Raw genomic sequence first — 20,407 nt, forward strand, 5'->3', positions numbered from 1 at the left:
TCAGCAGCTGAAACCTTCACACAATGACATCATCTTGTCCCGGAAATGGCACACCATAACAATTAACTCTTGTTGCTTTATTTTATTTCCTTAATTTTTGTTTTTCTTTTAACTGCTCATCCAGTAATTTAATATAATCACTTATTATGTGGTTATTGCTTTAATGAAATGCATTATAAGGCAGAATAGGTCTTTGAGAATATTGTTCATATTGATCAAGATTCAGAGCAGTTTTCAAACTGATTGTATATAGCACTGCTTTTTCTTTAAATAAAAATAGAAATAATTCTGTTAAGTAAATAAAATAATATTAAAGTGTACTACTTTGTGGATTCTTTACTGAGTGATTTTCTTCACTGAGTTGTTGAATGGTTTCAAAAAACATCCAACAGGGTCAAGTAGTAAGTCAAATGTGCCAGTACCAAATTAAAAATTGACTTCATCTTGAGAAGGTGAATGGCATTTTAAGAACAATCAAATCAAAACAGACACTGTGTACTGGTTGGAAAGAATTGATGAGAAAATATGTCACTGTTTTTGGCTTTGAGTGAAACTAGGTCTATGCTCTTGGTGGCAAGATGAGATAGGTATTCTCCTTCGCCTGCTGAATTACACCTCAGAAAAGGTGGCTACTGTCTTATAAGGAGAAGAAAGAGTACTTGAGAGGAATGTCCCCAAGCAAAATGACACTTCACCTTCACAGTAGTTCTTTAGGGGAGAGCTGTAGAAAAGTTGCCTCGTGGAATGAAGTTTGGTAATCTTCAAAGAGTACTGGACGGATGTCACTCCACCAGAGTCACCTGTCAAATGTTTATTTCCCCATAGAGAACAGTGTCTGGTAAATGTTCTTGCAGGACTCACAGTGGGGTTATTAAACAAGAACCCCCCCCCCCCCCCCCCCCCCCCACCCGTACAATTCCTTTTTTAAGCCTCTTTAAAGTCGTACACCTGACTATTATCGTGTTTTGTCTCTGAAATAGGAAATAGCGGCCAGTGATGTGCTGACGTCATGTCACCCTAGCCTGAATACAGGGAAAACAGGCTGGCGGGTTTTAGTCTAACTGGAGCAGAAGGGTGTTGTTCTGAACAGGGCCATGAGTAAGTGACGACCCCTCCCTGCTTTAAGCCACAATCTGTCACAGTCACAGACGGCTAATCACGGCAGTCACAGAAACGGCGGGTGCTGTTACAGCCAAGCACATGCACTCAGTGTCAGGGGTTTAAAAAAAAAAAAAAGGAAACAATTCTTTCATTTTTGACAGGAAACTGAAGAAAATGTCATTCAGAGTGCTAAAATCATGATGGCAAGCTGTACTTAAATTCAAGTGGCCAGACAGGGGCTCCATTAACGCAGCCTAGGGCTCTGTTGTCACATATCCCATGTACTGTACAAAGCAGTCGTTGTTCTAGCTTATGAATTGGAAAGGCTTCCTCTTTGTGGAACCCACAGTCACTCTAAATAAAAAAAGCAAGTGTATGTTGATGCATCTCCTCGGGTGGATTTCAGCGTGTTTGTTCTCACTCCACTGGTTCATTCATGATCATCTCGCAAGGACTTTCCTGCCCCTTGTTGTTTGTGAATATCCCATGTGTTCTCTCACTTCAAAGAGCATAATGCGGTCTGTCTCCACTCAGCTAGAATGGATTAAAAAAAAAAGTGGGGAAGTTCCTATCACATTTGAAGCTCCTACTCAAGACAAATATATTCCAATGCAATTTACACATTCGCATTTGCATTCTAAGTGTGTGTGTGGGGGGTGTTCCTGACGTGTGACAGTATTTGGGATTTGCACTGATGCAGACAGGCTTGCATAAATTACATGTACATATGGCATGTATGTGTAAGCTTGAGTATTTCACAAAGGCAGTTCAAGTGTACAAAAGCAGACCCCCACTCAGGATTTGACCGTTGCAATATTCTGGTTACGAGTCCAGTTCCCTTACCATTATACAACATTGCTGCCACAAGATAGCAATTTGGTTGTAATAATGGCTTGGGTTAATAGGTAATCTGTTCAATTATCCGGAGTAACAATCTGAACACCCAAAGCCAGGGGTTTATAGCTTCAGTGCTTGGGTGGTGACATAATCCGAATGACCCCAGTAAATGTCCAGTTCTACAATATTCTGAAATATACAAGCACTGCTTAGGCTTGGATTGTCAGCAAAGCGATTAATTAATGAAATGACAATGTAAGCAATAAAATAAATATTATGACAATAAAATCTCAACCCTCTTGGCTCCATTGCAAAAGTTTTTTTTTTTTTTTTTATCTGTATTTTACCCCTGCTGTTGAGAGAGACCTGGATTTTTTTGGAACACGTGAACAGAGGAGATTTGAGAGTTATAGTTCTAGTTCTGAGAGTTCTAATTCTAGATGACCTGCTGATGACCTGACGGGAACAAAGGCTGGCCTGCTGCCCCCTTAGCACTCACACCAGCACTAGGCACGCTGTCTGAACATGCTGCCGGAACATGACGCGTCAGTTATTATGTAACCCCCCCCCTTCCAGTCCCCACTCCCTCTGCTGACCTCTGTGCCTAGCAGATGGCGGCTTATGAAGTGGAGGCAAAGGCTTGGCTCTCCCAGCAACTACATTCTACATCACTGATCTCTATGCAGAAACCGACAAATCAGGAAGCGTAGACAGGATTCCTATATCGGGGGTAGATGGAATCTCGTCACTGCTCCAGCCAGCCACACTGACACGGCTGCCAAAACAACAGAATGCTTGTGCGCGTTGTGACATCTCCGCACCCTCGATTTTGCAACGGCAGACATGCCTGCGACACACTGCAACGATACAGAGAAAGTCAGTGATTCTCCTGTCACAGCTTGTGTTAAGATTCTACTTCTGGAAATATGAGCTGAGATACAGTTGGACCTAAGCAGGGTCATTGTTTATTAAGGGATCATTTTGTATTCATTTGCAGTGAAAATGTTTCTTGGGCCACATTTGGGAGAAATGGCACGGAATCCTGTCCTTCACTTGCAGATGTGAATGCTTTGATGATCCTCTTGGCTTATTCTAAACAAGAATTAAAGGGTAAAAGAGAAATCATCTGTGATGCAATGTGATATATAGTTCTTGTCAGAGAATACAATAACAGGAGCAAAGGTAAACAAAAAATACAATATGAAAAAGTTTATGCAAGATTCCTATGATGATTAATAATGTCATATATGTGTGATGTGAACAGCTACCCTGTTGCTGTGCCTCAAGAGTACATTAAACTATAACACAGTTGATTGTTATATTTTCAATACCACCTGGTTCATATATTATTGTGTCAAAAAAGTGTGCTCATATCATGACAATGCTGATGAACACAGATTTGAAAAGCCTGGGGTACCATTAAATCCCTAAAGTGGGGAGCTGTGAAGCCAACAAGGTCCATAAAGCATCATGCAAGAAGAACACAAATAAGAAATTCCCCTAGACACATTTAGATCAAGATCTATATCACAAGCTCATGCACAGTCAAGAGAAACCAAGTGTTTGTTTGCTTTTAATTTATGAAGGAAACAAGTCAGCAATTAAGTATGTAAAATACTCCATACCCTAGAGTACATAAATAATTCCTTACAAAGCAATCTTTGAGAATTACAAGAGCATAACCTGGGAATACCCGAAAAGAAAAAGTATGTTGTTTTATGTGGTTGCTATCTTGTCTGAAGTGTGTGCACAGACTATGTAGTGCTGACAGCATCATTAAACTTATATGTACACAAGATATATATACATAAAATGCTGCAATATCTGTCCATTTTACAAAATGAAAGGCATCATCTTCAGTTCGGTAGCCAAAACTGAGAGCATGACAAGCACACACAAAATTTGACTTAGGCACCATCTTGTGGCCATAACAATGTAATGCAATTCAAGGCTGCACACATGATTATAAATCACTACAGCTGAGAAGAATGAAATCATGTCTTCTGTTGACTTTAAAGTTGTGTATATCTCATTTATTTTTGCCATTGTAGTTTTGCTGAGAGTCAATAACTCTTACAGTGCTTTAATGAGTGTAAAAAACAAGTGTAAGTCCCTTTAAGGACACCTGTTTAGGGCAGTGACCACAATGACTAACAGTTGCTACTACATCTACTAGAAGAATAACCACTACTACCGCCACTGCTTGTACTAGCACAATTACTACTATCGCTTCTGCTTCTAACACAATGTACCTAAAACATGGTCAGTACATTCCAAATGAAAAAGTTTAAGCTCATTTGCTAAACTGCAGTTACAAGTTTATATTAGTTTTAACTCAAATTTCAAACAATGAGCCATAATTTCCTGCTGTCTGCTTATATCTTGATATCTTGTGGTGTTTGGAAGCCTTCAGAATTTAGAGCTTCTGTATCATGTTTTTTTTTTTTTTTTTTTTTTTTTTTTTTTTGTAGTATCAGTGCTACAACTTCCAACAATGTGTAGAAGTAGAAGGTCCCCACGCCTCCGTCTTCCTCATTAAGGTAGATTCGATTCAGCTGTATTACAATCAATAAACTACGTCTGGCGCGGGGTTTGGTGGCTCTCATTCTACCGTCGGCTGTGGTCATACCGCGCGGTCGGGGGCAGCGGAATGTTTCTTTCGCCTTGCTGTTGTTTACGTTCTTTAAATTCTTTAAAATATGCTTGTGTCTGTATGAGTAACTGGTGAACCGGCTGAGCGGCGACCTTTTCGCGGTTTATTTAATGTTTTAGGGGATTCTTGGCAGGTGGGGGAGATCCCGGGTCCGACTTCCTATTGCAGGGAGGCCCGGACTTCCCCTTTCTTTATTTTGTTCCTTTGGCGTTCGGCCGTCTATGTCACCTTGTCCTCAACACAAGTTAGCTTACGTCTCTCAAGACTGTTATCGCGAACCCACCTCGTACTCTCCACTGTCGATAAGATCTTTTTATTTGACTCGAAACATATTTTGGCCGCTTTAGTTTTGGTCGGTCCCGCGAGTAATAGGGAATTTTATGTAACCTCGGGGGTATTTGTAATGCAGTTGTGAATTTAGAATTCCTGTGGATGTTTTGCCGTCTATTATTCGAATAATCCAGCGGTAAAATGGAACGAAAGAGATCACACATTTGTAATTAAGTCAAATAAGTGGTTACCTTTCAGTAGAAATAAGGAATGAAGTACAAATGTCTAATTCTAAAGCTCATGCCATCCACTTTCCCAGCCTTCTTCAATCGCTCTCTACGTAGAGTAGACCTTTGGCAAAAGCGCTGATCTCATTTTGTATGCAGTAAATACGAATTCAATGCAATGCACACACGCTACACTTCAATGTTTCAAGTTTAAATGGGTGTTAGACTGGTAAAAATAAACTTAAATGAACTTTTTCTTTTACATTTTCTTTCTGTACTTTTTTTTTTTTCAAAGACAAGACAGACAGTGGAAGTTCAGTGTAACTATTTAAAAAATGACAGGAAGGTAATACAGCTACAAAAAGAAACAGGATTGGCATTGGTTTGTAGGTGAACATTTTCAGAACATAAAAGGCATCAGCCCTATCTGAACAGTTTGTCTCAACTCTCAAGACAGTTTGATAAGCGCACTAGTTAATTGGCAGACACAGCTAGAGTTATGTAATAAGACATCTAACATCTATTAGGTTGTGACCTTTTTAATTTTAAAATACAATTTCCCAGCATTGTATAGAAAAAAGCTGCTGACAGCATTTTTGGAAAAAAATTGAGATGAGGCGAATAAAGGATATAAAGAATTTACAAATGATGTAAATCATAAAAATAACCTCTTAATCGTGGAACCAACAATACAAATGCTTTGAGAACAGACCCCCATTTTCCATTTCCAAGAGAATATGTGCAGAGCAGAGGCACTCCTGCAGTTCTGACTAAACATCAGTAAGTCATGCAACAGGTGCTGCTAAATAATAGCACTTTGCGCATATGTGGGGCTGAATCACACGTCTTTTGTTCTGCTGTTCCCACATGAAGCAGATGCAAGAAAAGCCTGCTTTTATGCAGTGGGAAATTGGTACTAAACAAACTTAATGTTTCTAATGCAATGAGGGGCATCTCCCCCAAGGGTGGTTTGAAAAAAGTCGCCCAACCAAACACTCTGAAATATAGTTCCGTGATCTGTAATTTACAAGAATGTTCAGGCTTTTCTTACTTCGAAAGATGTGCATCTTTTGACATGCAAGCTTAGATGTTTTGCTTGCCATGTTTTTTTTTTTTACTTTAATTTTGAATTTTGTCACCTTAGTTTTGGTTCTCCGGCACATCTGGTTTCTCAATATCAACATTTGCACCTCTGAATCTTTTGATCAAACTCTGTTTAACCTCCGCAGTCCTCAGGCAGTATATGAGCGGGTTGATCATCGGGGGGAGCAGACTGTAAAGCATGATGATGGCAATGCGCAGATCGGTGCTGAAGGTGATGCCCACGTTGCTGGCCAGATAGACGAAGCACCGAGGGAGGAAGTAGAGGGCGATGATGATCAGCTGGGCGCTGCAGGTGGACATAGTTTTGAGGCGGCTTTGGGTGCTGGCGATTTTAAGGACCGCAACAATGATGGCGCAGTAAGAAAATACAATTAAGCCGAGGGGCACCAGTAGTGCGAACATTGCAAGAATGAAGGCTGGGAAACCGTAAGGGGTCCTGTCTGTGCACGCCAGTACCGTGATTGCGATGTGGTCGCAGTAACACTGAACGATTGCGTTCGATGCGCAGTAAGGCAGAGGATATGCCCTAATAACCATCATAAGTGGACCAACCTGTGAAATTATCCAGGTGCTGACGCTGAGAATGCATACATTGAAGTTTGTCATGACCATGGGATATCTGAGTGGGTAACATATTGCCACATATCGATCTACAGCCATTAATAGTAATATGACAGCGTTCACTGTTCCGAAATAGTGCACAAAATACATCTGCACAAAGCAGGCAGTGAATGAAATGGCTCCTGCATCAAACCAATACCTGGCGATGATCTTTGGCAGAGTGGTGGTGCTGAACAGTATGTCAGATATGACGAGGTTTAAAATGATATAGTACATGGGTTTGTGCAGACTGCGCTCCTTGAACAACAGGAAAAGAAATAACACATTTCCAACCAAAGTGCAGAAATAGACAAGGAACATCACAGCCGAGGCCAGGCCGTAGTACTCGGGGAGGAGTCCTGGGAAGCCGACGATGACAAACTCCTTCAACCCGGTCTGGTTTTCCTGTTCCATGCTGAACTGGAATTCTCTGGCACTGCACAACCTGGGGATTGATATGACAAAATGGCTTTTACATGGTCTGAACTGATTGTGAGGTTCATGTTCTTTTAATACATGAACATCACTCTTCAGATGTTGTGGTTATTAATACACTCAAGATCAAGTAGCAGGAACACAGATAAACTTACAGAAAAGAAACCAATCAATCGGTCTCTACGCAAAGACACACCAATGTTAGCAGAGCATTGTTAGAATCCATATCCATAATTCAGCCTTGCATCAGACCTCTGCCTACCTCAGTAATGACTCGCTCAGGTAATGTGGCTTCCTGCAACATAGGCTGATCTGGTTACACAAGCTCATTTATATTCCTGTTACTTCAACAGTCAGGATTACATATTGCAAAAAGTGACATCTACAGAGAGAAGAACCACAGGAGGAATAATTAAGGGCAGCATTGTAGCGTAGTGGTAAGGAGTATTGATAAGGAGTAGGACTTGGCGGTTCAATTCCCCGCTGGGGCACTGTTGTTGTATCCTTGGGCAAGGTACTTAACCCACAATTACCTCAGTAAATATCCAACTGTATATCTGGGTAACAATAAATTGTAACCTATGTTAAGTCCTTCTGAATAAGAGCATATGTGAAATACCAGTAATTTAAGGTTTTTCTACTTTTAAATGGCCTGTGAGCACTATACAGTGCTAAAGCTGTTTGGTGGGGACAACAAAGCTAAATTTCAGTGTAGGGATAATTAACTTTCGTTCTCAGCAAGATTAGCGCAATTAACGTTTGGAATTGAAATTAAATTGTGACCCTCTGATTCATTATTAAGGGCATGCTGCTCTTTTGACGTTAGTGCTCCTGAGTGTAAACTATGTTTCATTCAAGGGTGCAAAATCTCTCTGGCTGATCCTTTCATTCACTGTTTAACTGGGAAACGGAGCAGGAGCAGAACTGGATACCTGAAATGTATCTGTAGATTTTTACCAATATTTCACAGTATGCTGTGTTTGCAAAAGCCTGGCTTCAACTGCCTCTTAGCATGCTCACGGTTTTTGTCAAATTTACAAGGACATCTCAGGTATACCTTTGCCAAGGCCAGGAGTATTTCAAGTGCCTTATCAGAGGTTGGTGGTGTTTTTGTGGAAAGAGAAATTTAATTTTCATTTACACGTGTCTCATATAAATTGCAGTGAAGAAAGGAAAAGAGAAAAAAGCTTTTTATTTTGTATTTTGAGAGGCAAATAGAGGGAAAGGTATTTAGGAGAACTTGCATGCTTGCATGTTTCCCAGACCCTGTGAGAATGCAAAGAGCTCCTTAATAACTCAGTTTGGAGGAGGAGCTAATTAAATAAGTTCTACTGTTGTACTGTTTTGATTACAAATTTAGAAATGCACTGTAAACTCACAGTGCAGTTTAATTCTGGGCAAGGCTGTGAAGTCAGGGAACAGGCATTTAAGTATTGATTTTCCAAACAAAGCTTGAATAATAGGTCCTTGATCTCAGAGAAGAACACATATTGATCGCTGCTACCATGCTCAAATCCACTTTGGTGGTATGTATTTACCATTTTAATGTAGCTGGCAGTAAGTCTTTTTTTGATCTGTGTTTAAGGCAGGAGTGTAAGAAAACTAGGAGCATAATCATTTGTTTCCTTCATTTTCCATATCAGTAATTTTCCACCTAGAAAAAAATGTTGAATGCTTTTTGCTCATATTTTGTTCTTTGACTTTTTTTTTTGAGTTCCACAGTACCCTGGCTGTCAGGAATATAACTGTTGCTTCCTGGATTGGCCACCAGATGGCCACATAACACCCTGTGTTCCATGGCTCATTTAGTTAATGTCTTTTACCTGGGTTAATGAGTTATTGGTTACGCCTGTGTTTGTTTTTTAAGCCCTTTCCTTTTGTTCCTTTATTTTCTCAGTTGTGTGTGTGAGCGCATGCACTCTTGCACCAAGCCTGTTTTGTATCACCTGAGTGCAGTAAACTTAATTTTATTATTATTCTTATTTTTTTAACAAAACCCCTTGTGTCTCCAGCAGTCTCTACGCTTGGGTTCATCCTGCTCCTATCACATTGGCGTTTAACAGTGTCCCCCCCTTAGCAAGTGCGACTGTATGAGTTTTCACCACACAGTTATAGCCCTCGATATATGCCAATCCACTGCTCCTCCTGATGGTGCGTCCCCCACAAATCTGTGCATAAGACGTAGCCTGTAAATGGGGAAATTTGACCAAGTGAACTCGCCCACCGACCCCAGAGGCGGGCCTCCAGCTGCTCATCTTGGACCTTATCCTGCTGAGGGGGACAGCGCTCAGTCCAGCCAGGGTTCAGACTAAATGTGAGGATACAGACTAACCATGCACTAACCAGCTGCAATGCTGACTCCAACTGCAGCTGACAGAGGGGGGATCTTGGATGTGCTGATTGTGTGTCTGTGACCTAACATCACACAGCCAAGCCATCCCTGCTGTCTCCACATCATCATGCACCATCACATACACCTGCCACCTCATTAGTCTACAGGTGAGCACAGCAGTCCACAGGTGCACAATCTAATGCATACACACATATAGACAGATCTCTGTATTTGTGGGGATGCCTAGATTGTATCTTCTGTATCCTTATGTGGAGGCTGTCCTGAATATATCACATATGTTTGACAGTAGAGTAGGAACAGGCTTCTCTTTTTAAAGGGTAACTGAGAGTTTATGCTCAGAGAACTGTGAAATTATGCATTTCAAACTCACTGCAATTTCAAAAAAAATGTTTCATGCACCCACTGGAGTAGATAAGACATCATGTAATACTAGCTGCAGTTATATCTAGTACTCCTGATAATAAACCTTACCTTGTGTCATTTTATTATGACAGAGCGAACTTGCATGTATTCACATGGGTTATGAAGGAAAAGGGGGGGAAAAAAACCTGCCAGGTATTACAAGTGGGGGGTGGGGTGTGGGGGGTGTGGGGGCAGCTCACAAAAACATGTTGCATCAGAGAAACAAGTGGAGGTTTGCTGTAGTCACCACTGAACCGCGTGCAGTGTAATTTTTGTTTTTACAGTATCTCATTCCAAAAGCTTTGTGTTTCCCATAAAATAAATAACAAACCTGATCAATGCAATCATGGGCAAGAATGTGTCACCACTGACACGTAAAGAGCAGCAGTTTTCCACTGAGGAAAAAATAGCAATCGTAGAACTGTGGCACAGACAGCCTTTTTATTCATATGACATGCAAACATCGTGCTGGGGTACCAAAGCAGCAAGGAACACAATGAGGCACAGACACATGCAGTGAATACAGTTTAATATTTATATTTAATATTTACAGTTTCATAAAATTTACAGTGTAACCATAATATTACACACAATTCAATCATGTTTACAGTCTGAACAGATTGGGATCTGTTCAACTTGTCTGTGCAGGTTTGTTTTAGAGATCATTTGGTTTTATAATCACCAGGGCAGTAAAAAGTAGTTATAAAGAACACTGCTTTATTCAGGGTGCAACATAGCTTTGTGTTGCTGTATGAAAATGCACTAACAAGTTGTAAAATATTGAAAAGACATGGTCACCCAATTGAGAACAACAAAGCTTGTCTTAGCAATTCATGATAAAATTACAGCCAAAGCAACTGTGTCTTAGTTCGAAGTTGCAGGTATTTTTTACGGTTGAGCTTCCAGAGGGACATGATTGACAGTGTTGATTTGTCCTTGAGAAACTGCCTTGACTGGCTGCAGGAACTGGTTTCCTGCTCCATCACTCTCTGGCTCAGGTAGCTCTTTAGTTCTGCTAAAAAAAAAAAAAAAAAAAAAAAATTCAAATCCACCAGGACAAAGGCCAAAGCCAAGAATAAAAACTGGAAAAGTTCCCAGTGACTCTTTTGGGACCAATGGTGAGGGAGATTCAAAACGTTGGTTTTTTTTTTTTAATTGTAAATGTGTGTTGTTTTTTTTTTTTTTTTTTTGTTTTTTTTTAACTGTACTCCTGTGCACCCTTTCCTCCTCCAACCTGCTGTCCAGTCCTTTCAACACTCTCTGCAAGCTCAGATGAGGGGTGCCCTGATACTCACTCCCCCAAATCATGTGCAAATCAAATCAAAGGAAACTTCCCATAAGAAACGTGGAAGGTTCCTTCACATTTGCTCTAAATGTACAAAATATCAACATTTCCACCTCTGATACAGTATTCTACTATTTGTAAGTGTTCAAAGCAATCTTTAAACAACAGGTTTTCAAAAGGGATTAAAAAGAATAAGTGGATTTCAGTTTGTCTGATTTTCTTCAGGCAGACTTTTCCAGAGCTTAGGAGCTTTTACAGGGACTTGCTCAGTCTGGATTTTCCCATACAGAAAGATACATTGAAAATACATTTTAGGGAATATACATTTAAAATGTATTTAAAATATTTGCACTTTTTGGTGTACTACAATATATTTCTGATTTGCATTCATTTATTTGAATTATTTTCCCAATGTACTGTTGTGCTGAACAATGTATTTCTCAGAATATTACAATATATTTAAATTCCAGATGGTCTGTAATAGTCAGAAGGGCTTTATCCAATAATCTAAGTGGCCAAAAATAATATGGAGGATGGAAAAAGATAGGTTTAGTGGCAAAGAGCGGAGATGTTGGTTCTTTGTATGTCCACCTTTTGTCCTCTGAATCTTTTGATCAAACTCTGTTTAACCTCCGCAGTCCTCAGGCAGTATATGAGCGGGTTGATCATCGGGGGGAGCAGACTGTACAGCATGATGATGGCAATGCGCAGATCGGTGCTGAAGGTGATGCCCACGTTGCTGGCCAGATAGACGAAGCACCGAGGGAGGAAGTAGAGGGCGATGATGATCAGCTGGGCGCTGCAGGTGGACAGAGTTTTGAGGCGGCTTTGGGTGCTGGCGATTTTAAGGACCGCAACAATGATGGCGCAGTAAGAAAAAACGATGAAAGCAAGAGGCACCAGTAGTACGACCATAGCAAAAATGAAGGCCGGGAAACCGTAAGGGGTCCTGTCTGTGCACGCCAGTACTGTGATTGCGATGTGGTCGCAGTAACACTGAACGATTGCGTTCGATGCGCAGTAAGGCAGAGGATATGCCCTAATAACCATCATCAGGGGACACGCTTTTGCTACCACCCAAGCCGTGATGCTCAGGATAAGAATAGTGGAGTTTTTGATGATCGTAGGGTATCTGAGAGGGTAACATATTGCTACGTATCGATCTAAAGCCATTATCAATAGTACATAGGAATTCACTGTTCCGAAATAGTGCACAAAATACATCTGCACAAAGCAGGCAGTGAATGAAATGGCTCCTGCATCAAACCAATACCTGGCGATGATCTTTGGCAGAGTGGTGGTGCTGAAGAGTATGTCAGATATGACGAGGTTTAAAATGATACAGTACATGGGTTTGTGCAGACTGCGCTCCTTGAACAACAGGAAAAGAAATAACACATTTCCAACCAAAGTGCAGAAATAGACAAGGAACATCACAGCTGAGGCCAGGCCGTAGTACTCGGGGCGGAGTCCTGGGAAGCCGACGATGACAAACTCCTTCACCCCGGTCTGGTTTTCCTGTGCCATGCTAAACTGGAGTCCTCTGGCACAGCACAACCTGGAGGGTAGATTTATTTGACAGAAGAGGTAGCGCGGTTAGTTTTCTACAAAATATTGCAACAACAAAACAATTTACACTCCCTGGAAAAAATCCGCTCTTCTAACGTCATCCATTTTATTTCATGTTGTAATAAATGGAACCTTGTACAAAGAATATTGGTAGAAATGAGACAACTAGTTTTCAGTACAAGTTATTCAATCTAAGGCGTCCATTCCAAGTGCGGTCTAAGTGCTGTGGCCAGGGTTCAAGTCAGCCTTGTAATCAAATGAAGGTGACTGGGAGCCCACAGCTGTGGAACAAATCAGCTTTTTTCCACCAAAGTAGGGCTCGCTTTTCCCTGTGCCACTGCTCTCAGGCAACCGTCAGCTGCTCTGATGTCAGTTAACACAGTGGGAAAAAATAGCTGCTGTAGATGTATGTATTGGAGGATTGCATTTGCTATCCAGAGCTCCTGCAGAGGTAGCTGTGGTGAGACGAGTCTAATATGCAATTGGCAATTCCAAAAATGGGGGCGCAAAAAAGGGTAAAAAGTATAAAAGAAAAAAGACACCTATGCAATATTTTATCAAAAGCAAAAAAACCCATCCTCCACCAGGAGATAAAATAGTCATAGAGCAGAAAGCTTGCAATGCAAGCAATTGAACAGTTTACAGAATCAGTCTGACCTTAACTCAGGTATGGTGGTGACTTAATGCTTACTCCCATGTAATGCATGTAACTAATCTGTATATAAGTGCTGTTTACTTACCCTTGTGACTGATTACATATTTGATGAAAGGTAGAGCCACTAGAGATGTAATTAAAATGATCTGTGCTTTGTTTAAAACTCTTACAAAAGTAAATTTACCCCAAAGACAATTGAGGCCCATAGGCATTTCTGGCAGCAGAGATTATGATCTTTTTTTCCCCTTCTTCACAGAATACTGTGGATGACACTAAATTGAGTAAAACAAGTGATTTATTTTGTTTGAGGATCACAACTTGCCCACAGCAGCCACCAAATGTATGCATTATATGGGCATGATTTAACACAAAAATGCTGAAGGATTATTATTATTATTATTATTATTATTATTATTATTATACATAAATGGATGTTAGCACTGTTTGTGAACTGAAATGACCATTGGCACGGCAAGCTGGTGGACCAAATTTCATTCTGCACAGAAGCGATAACCCTAGGGATGAGACAACTGACCGAGAGCTAAAAAGCATTCATTGCAGGGAGCATGGGTCATCATTCACATTGGATTTGTACTCCTAATGACTAACAGGGCTGTCATTAAGGATGGAGAGTGAGGCATTGAGTTCACAGATAGGATTACCACAGGGGTTTTAGATCTCTGTCCTGGGGCCATTCTGTGTATGTTTGTTTTCCTTCCAGCCAAATTGGCTATTTCCCCAAGTGAAACGAGCCAGTAATTGAACAATAGTTTGAAGTAGCCATTTACAAGGCTGTGCCCTCTGAGGCCACATTCTGTCTGAAATACCTGTGTAAGCCAAGAACAATTAATTGCCAGTGTTAATTCAGGGACTTACAAATTAGTTGGATCAAGTCTCAGAAAATGAAAGCATGCAATGTTCTGTAGTGTGCTCTTGTGGAAACTCCTTTATAAAAACTAATGTTTTATTGATCAGGAAATTGGAATTGCACTAATTGCTATACAGGCACATGGTTTGTGAAACTAAGCATTTTCCAGTGAAAAACCACCAATTCTGAAACAAATCAAATGGTAATGAGCCAAACCTACATTGTAAATATCAGTGGAAAAAGTAAACATGGGAACAAGCTTTCATTTGCTTTAATTAATTAAATTGGATGGTTAATGATTTATTGGATGCTACAAAACCCAGCACAAATGGAGAGCTCCCAGGACTTTAAGCCTAAATTACCCACTTTGGTGAACTGGGTACGCCCAGTTCTGCTTTCCAAACCACTGTAATTAGCTCTTCTCAATTCTGACTCTGCAAAGCTCTTATTTTACTCTTTTGTGGGTCACAGGTGATCAGGGCTGTTCTCAACAAAGCAAAGTGCCAGGAAAAAAAATCACTTAAGGAAGTTGTGGTTTTTCTTAACTTGTCCTCTCCAGGAAAAGGTTTGTGCACCCCAGATAAGCATGATACTGGTCTGTCAATGAGGCCTCAATGTACCCAGAATGCACTTTGTTCTTAGTGTTGAGGAACATGGTACATTTTTGCAGTATTCTTTGTCGGCGTTTCCTAACCCTCTCCTGGAGGACCCCTTGTCCTGCATGTTTTAGATCTCTCCCTGCTCTAGCAGGGTTGAAGCAGGGAGAGATCTAAAACATGCAGGACAAGGGGTCCTTTAGGAGAGGTTTGGGAAATGCTGCTTTATGTAACACTTGAATGTGTCACTCAGAGGTAACAATGAAGAACACTGTTCTCTGCTTTTTCTGGTTACCTAAAAAGCGAAGATTGGTGGCCTACATGTGTAATAATTTTCCATGCCTCCAGCAATGCTCAGACTCATGGTTAAGACCTTTTTCCATCCCTATAAATGTGATTTATTGTAAGTTTGTTTCTAGTTGATGGCAGCTAAATGTGGCTAGCATGAAAACACCGTTTGCTCTGAGTATCTTAATCCAGCAAAGAGAATCTATATCATTGGCTGTGATTGATCTATATGATGTGGGTCCCCAAATTTTAAATACACATTTTCATGACCAGTTGGGCTTAAAATGGGTTAAATATTTTTCATATTTGACCTAAATTTGTGCATAACCCATAGCCTTGTTTTTTTCATGTTATTAGTTTTGCATATGGTCCTGTAAGTTAGATACCCCTATGTAAAGAGAAATTGGCTGAACATACCACCATTGGGGAAAAAAAGAACTGTACCATTACACTGAATAGGAATTACTTGTCAAAACTGTGAAAATAATTCTTTGTTTTATATAAAAGATTGTCTCTGAAAATCTAAATGGAAATATTTATTAAAGATTCTGAATTTGGCAAATGTAAGCCAGATTTTTTTTGACAAAACATTTTGATTGAACGTTTGTCTAGTGATATTGAAAATATAGCTTGGTTTCCCTATCACAAAAGGGTATGGATCATTTATTGTATTGTTATGGATTCAAATCCAAATTAAGCAAGCCATAAAATGTAATGTTATAACATCAAAATGTAGATATGAAACACTGAACAAGTTTTTACAGAATGACTAAAACGAACAAGAAAAACTCACATCTTGAATTTCTGTAGTTATCGCATGTTTGAATGTATTGACAGTTTTGCTTTTTTACGCATTCGTAATACATTATGGGGGTATAGGAAACATGTATAAAATTAAACATCTAATTGATTATCCGTCTGTGCCAATGGAATAAAATCACATAGTGACAAAGTCTAGAACAAAACACCACTATCTCAGGACATAAAACTGTGATTTTCTCTGAGCACGGAACTAATGTTACAGTAAGTCACAATTTACATCACATAGTCTAAAATTATTTTGGAAAAAAAAAATCTTAAATTATTATTGCATTTCCCAGCCGGTGGGTTAATGAATGATCTGCTGTTCAACTCATCGTATGAATAATACAAAATAAACACAAAAATAAACAAAGATAAATCGAGCTATTTATTAGAATTACAAGTAGAATTAGTAAAGATGATTTTACCACAGCAGGAGAGAAGATCCCAGATGAGTCCAGGAGGTCTGGGGGTCAGGAGTGGATCAATGACCTGAGTGGAGGTTTGTGACTGAAGGCTTAGGTAATGCTCACGTTTATGAGCGTCTCATTATGCAGGGGAAGTTGAGAGGAGTGACCATTGTCACATTTTTCCTAAGAACCTGTTCAGGTTTTTTTTTTTTTTTTTTGTGACATCTTGTGACCATTGCTGAGGGTACAGTTGCACAAGTTGTCATTAAAATATTTGGGGAAGAAAGCACTTTAATCATACCAAACATGATGATTATCCAGTTCAAAAATAATATTGAAACAGTGTTTGAACTGAACACGGAACATGCCATTGTTCATTTGTCTTTATTACCTTATGGACAGGGCTTGACATTTGAACAAAAACATGTTTTTATACTTACGAGTTCAAGCTGTATACTGTGTATGTTTAAAGGCACACATATATATTTTTTATTTATTTATTTATTTATTTTTTCCCTGACCCCAGGAAAAGGCAGGGATGAGAAACCCCTGAAAAACAATGTAATAGAGTAAATGACTATACAATTTCCCCAGATTTCCCCACTTCATGTGCAAGGAAAAGTAAAATAAACATTTTTCTGCGCAGATATGATGAGGCCCTATTTAATAAGAAAAGAACATAAATCTGCAACTGGACTGTAAAATGAACATAGAAGTGTACTTTTGGTATTGTGGACAAAACTACAACCTATTACACGCGTTTTGAGTGACCTGGAGGTGGAACCTTGCAAGTGAGAGTGAGTTCGTTTTCACTAGCAGGCAACTGTGGAGTAGGTGCTGTTGAGGATAAGACACTACATGAGTTCTGAAGTCAGTCACTGTGTGTCACCATCTCCAGACTGGACAACAGTTTCCATTGACCAGAGGTCAGTGGTGCAACCATATTCAGTGTTAGTGTACTGAGGATAACTCGATGATACACTGATCGCTTCATGCAATTCACTCAGCTATTTGTTTTCCCTTATCTTGTTGAACATTGTTTGCTGTGCACAGGTGGAGGAGGTTTACATCCATAAACTCACCTGCACTCACCACAGTGAGTTCCTCACTTTTTCACTACAGTTGAGTATGCACTTTCGCTTCGCCTCCCTCTTTGTACACCTCTCTTACCTGGCTTTTTGCTGCAGTTCTACAAGAAATGGCTTACAGTAAGCAGCTGCTTCTTGTTGGCAAAATACATGAACATTTTTTTTTTTTTGGCTGTTGGTTGTCCAATGGCTTGTGAACCCCCACACTGCCCTCTTAGAATCTGACCTCCATCTACCAGGCACTCACAAGAGTGATTATGATCACACATATCCACCTGACACACAGCATAATGTAAGGTGTTGAGAAACCCTGTTGCTTTATGAATCATAGCAAACTCATTTATAGATCCAGACCATTTCAGAAAGGAACTGGACTTTGGAGGCCATCCATGTTTGGTGCTGCCTTGTGGTAGGACACAGACATAAACAGGACAGCATAAACAGGACTGTACTGGTGTAAGAATGGCCTTTACTTGGATAAAATTCAACTTCAACTTCATTGCATGTTTGCCTGTTCTCACCTTGCATGCCTGTGAAACTATACACATCATGGGGCCTGAGCAAGGCATGACCCTTCGCAAGGTGTGACCCTTTCCTCAGCCAAAGATCTATAACCTATCTATACCCCTATACCCTCATTATCAGCAATTCCCCTTGTATTAAGATTCATACCTACTGAACGGTCATTTGAGTACAATGTACTGATTCTGTTTCACCCATTAAAATCCAAAGCATGTGGCCTATTTACACATGTATTTTTGTTGCGAAGACAGATATATTTTGTGTATTTTAAATGTATTATAAGTTGCTTGTCTAGTATTTATAGACACGCAGTGATTATTTCTGTTCAAAAATGTGGTAAAAAGCTTGGCATTTGGCTGCTGTATTATTTGATGTGATGACTTTTCCTCTCTAACTTAAATAGAGCACATCACAAGGATCTACTATAGGCACACTTGTTGTTTATAACTTCAACTACTGTTTTGGGGGGGGGGACTTCTAGCAAGTGCACTTGCTAGTAACTTCTGAGGTGAAAGAGCCAGGAGAGTCATTTCAGTTTATTGGATGTTATGATTGACGAGACATGACACCACTGATGCATAACGCCTTTCTGAACCCTGACTGACAAAGGCTATATCTGTTGCTCTAGATAGTCGGTTGAGGCTAATTCAGTCTGATTGGCATGCTTTTTGCAAGCCTGTTAAAGCCACAGCACCCATTTCCTTTTAATATTTTTTCTTGTCCAAGAATAGTTTTATCCTCTTAGTATTTCTATCCACAGAAGTTACCACATCTGAAACATTTTTATTTTGTGCTCGGCACATACCTATCAGAGATTAGCTTTTTTTTTTTTTTTCTTAGTAATTGTTGGTACATTTGGTAACTGTGATGTATTGACGTTCACTTGGAACAATTACTCTCCACTTTGAGAGTTTTCCTAGATGTTTTTGAAGCCTACTTAAAAAAAAAAAAAAAAAAAAAAAAAAACTTTAACTATATTGTGCAAAAAATAAATCCTGATGGATGCAAATGGCATAATTCAGAACACAAACATTTACATTAGTAGAGAATGCATGAGGCATTTAAGATGAAAAGCATCATAATTGAGCTTTTACATGTTTGTTTTTTTCCATGGACTTTGTCTGTGATATCAATGAGGCTTGCATCAACTCAAATGATGTTATGAGTGGGTCTCAGGTGGAGGGCAGTCACAAAGCTCTTAATTAGAGAGCTGATTAGTGTTGGTTCCTCCAAGATGTTTGTGATGAATGAGTCATCAAGAGAGCTTAGGCAGAGGAAACAAAGACACCTCTGAGAATATTGACACCACTCAGCTTGTTAGACAGTGGATGCAATTACTGTAGGCTGGGAGCTGAGGTTCACTGGTGGTTTTATAGAGTAATCCACTCAATGAATCATCTCCTACACAACCTGTTGGGGTCAGTAAGAATCAAATTTTCTTGGAGAACACACAGGCTGCTTGGCCTAGCAATTTGAAAAAATCATGAAAGGTCACAATTTCAGTGAATGTTGCTGCATATGCCCATTAAAACATCCTCAGATAAAATGTCTCTGATCTTTTGGTTTTGGTTGTGCAGGCAATCAAAATGAAAATGAAAAGCTTAGTGTTCAGGATTGCTTCTCAAGGCCTATTGGTCTGTCAACTTTATTCCATTCAGTATCTTTATATTGAAAATTTTCAAATAAACGTGTGTGTGTATATAGGTAGACATGTGATATGTGTTTGTAACAGTTTTACACAACTTTATAATCCCTGCCCCGTAACTTTCAAAGCACTTATGTTCAAAAATAAAATCCTATACCTGATTTTATTTGGGTCATATACTGGGAAAATCTGTTGTGTTGATATACATTAAATACAAAATTGTCTGTATTCATAAAAAATTATATGGATCATCATACCAGTGATAAAAGGACTATTATACAATTATCAAGTATTGTGTATTTGTTGCATTATGAGAATGACACCCAGACTCCCATAATTCAGTGGGTGATATTTCTACAGCTAAAGGATATCACACTCTGTAAAATACTTTACCAAAAAAGGAAAATTTAAAATATTAGATTATATTATATTATAAAACATCATTTTTGAAACTTGCACAAGTCATCTTAAACCAGTTAATACAGAAGGACAGAAGGTAAAGATCTTTAATATGACACCAAGCATTGCATAGATTACAAACATTACAACATTTTTATGACGGTATGACAAAACGCAAAAGTCTTCATTTGTCAAACATAAACAGGCCAACATAAAAATTGCTGATGTAAGCTGTGTAAATTAAACTTTTCAGACAGTCCATGAGGGCCATACCAAACTCAGTATGGCATGACTTTTTA

General features: G+C 39.5%; 2 protein-coding genes across 2 annotated transcripts; both read right to left on the bottom strand.

Annotated features, from left to right (window-relative positions):
• Positions 1-6,228: 6,228 nt before the first annotated feature.
• On the bottom strand, positions 6,229-7,206 carry LOC118783744 (olfactory receptor 2AT4-like). Its single transcript, XM_036537699.1, has one exon. The coding sequence runs from the start codon at positions 7,204-7,206 to the stop codon at positions 6,229-6,231; it is 978 nt and encodes a 325-aa protein (XP_036393592.1).
• Positions 7,207-11,816: 4,610 nt separating this feature from the next.
• LOC118783745 (olfactory receptor 2AT4-like) lies at positions 11,817-12,794 on the bottom strand. The gene has a single exon (XM_036537700.1). The coding sequence runs from the start codon at positions 12,792-12,794 to the stop codon at positions 11,817-11,819; it is 978 nt and encodes a 325-aa protein (XP_036393593.1).
• Positions 12,795-20,407: the final 7,613 nt, after the last annotated feature.

This window comes from Megalops cyprinoides, chromosome 9 (genome assembly GCF_013368585.1).
Source record: "Megalops cyprinoides isolate fMegCyp1 chromosome 9, fMegCyp1.pri, whole genome shotgun sequence".
Lineage (NCBI taxonomy): Eukaryota > Metazoa > Chordata > Actinopteri > Elopiformes > Megalopidae > Megalops > Megalops cyprinoides.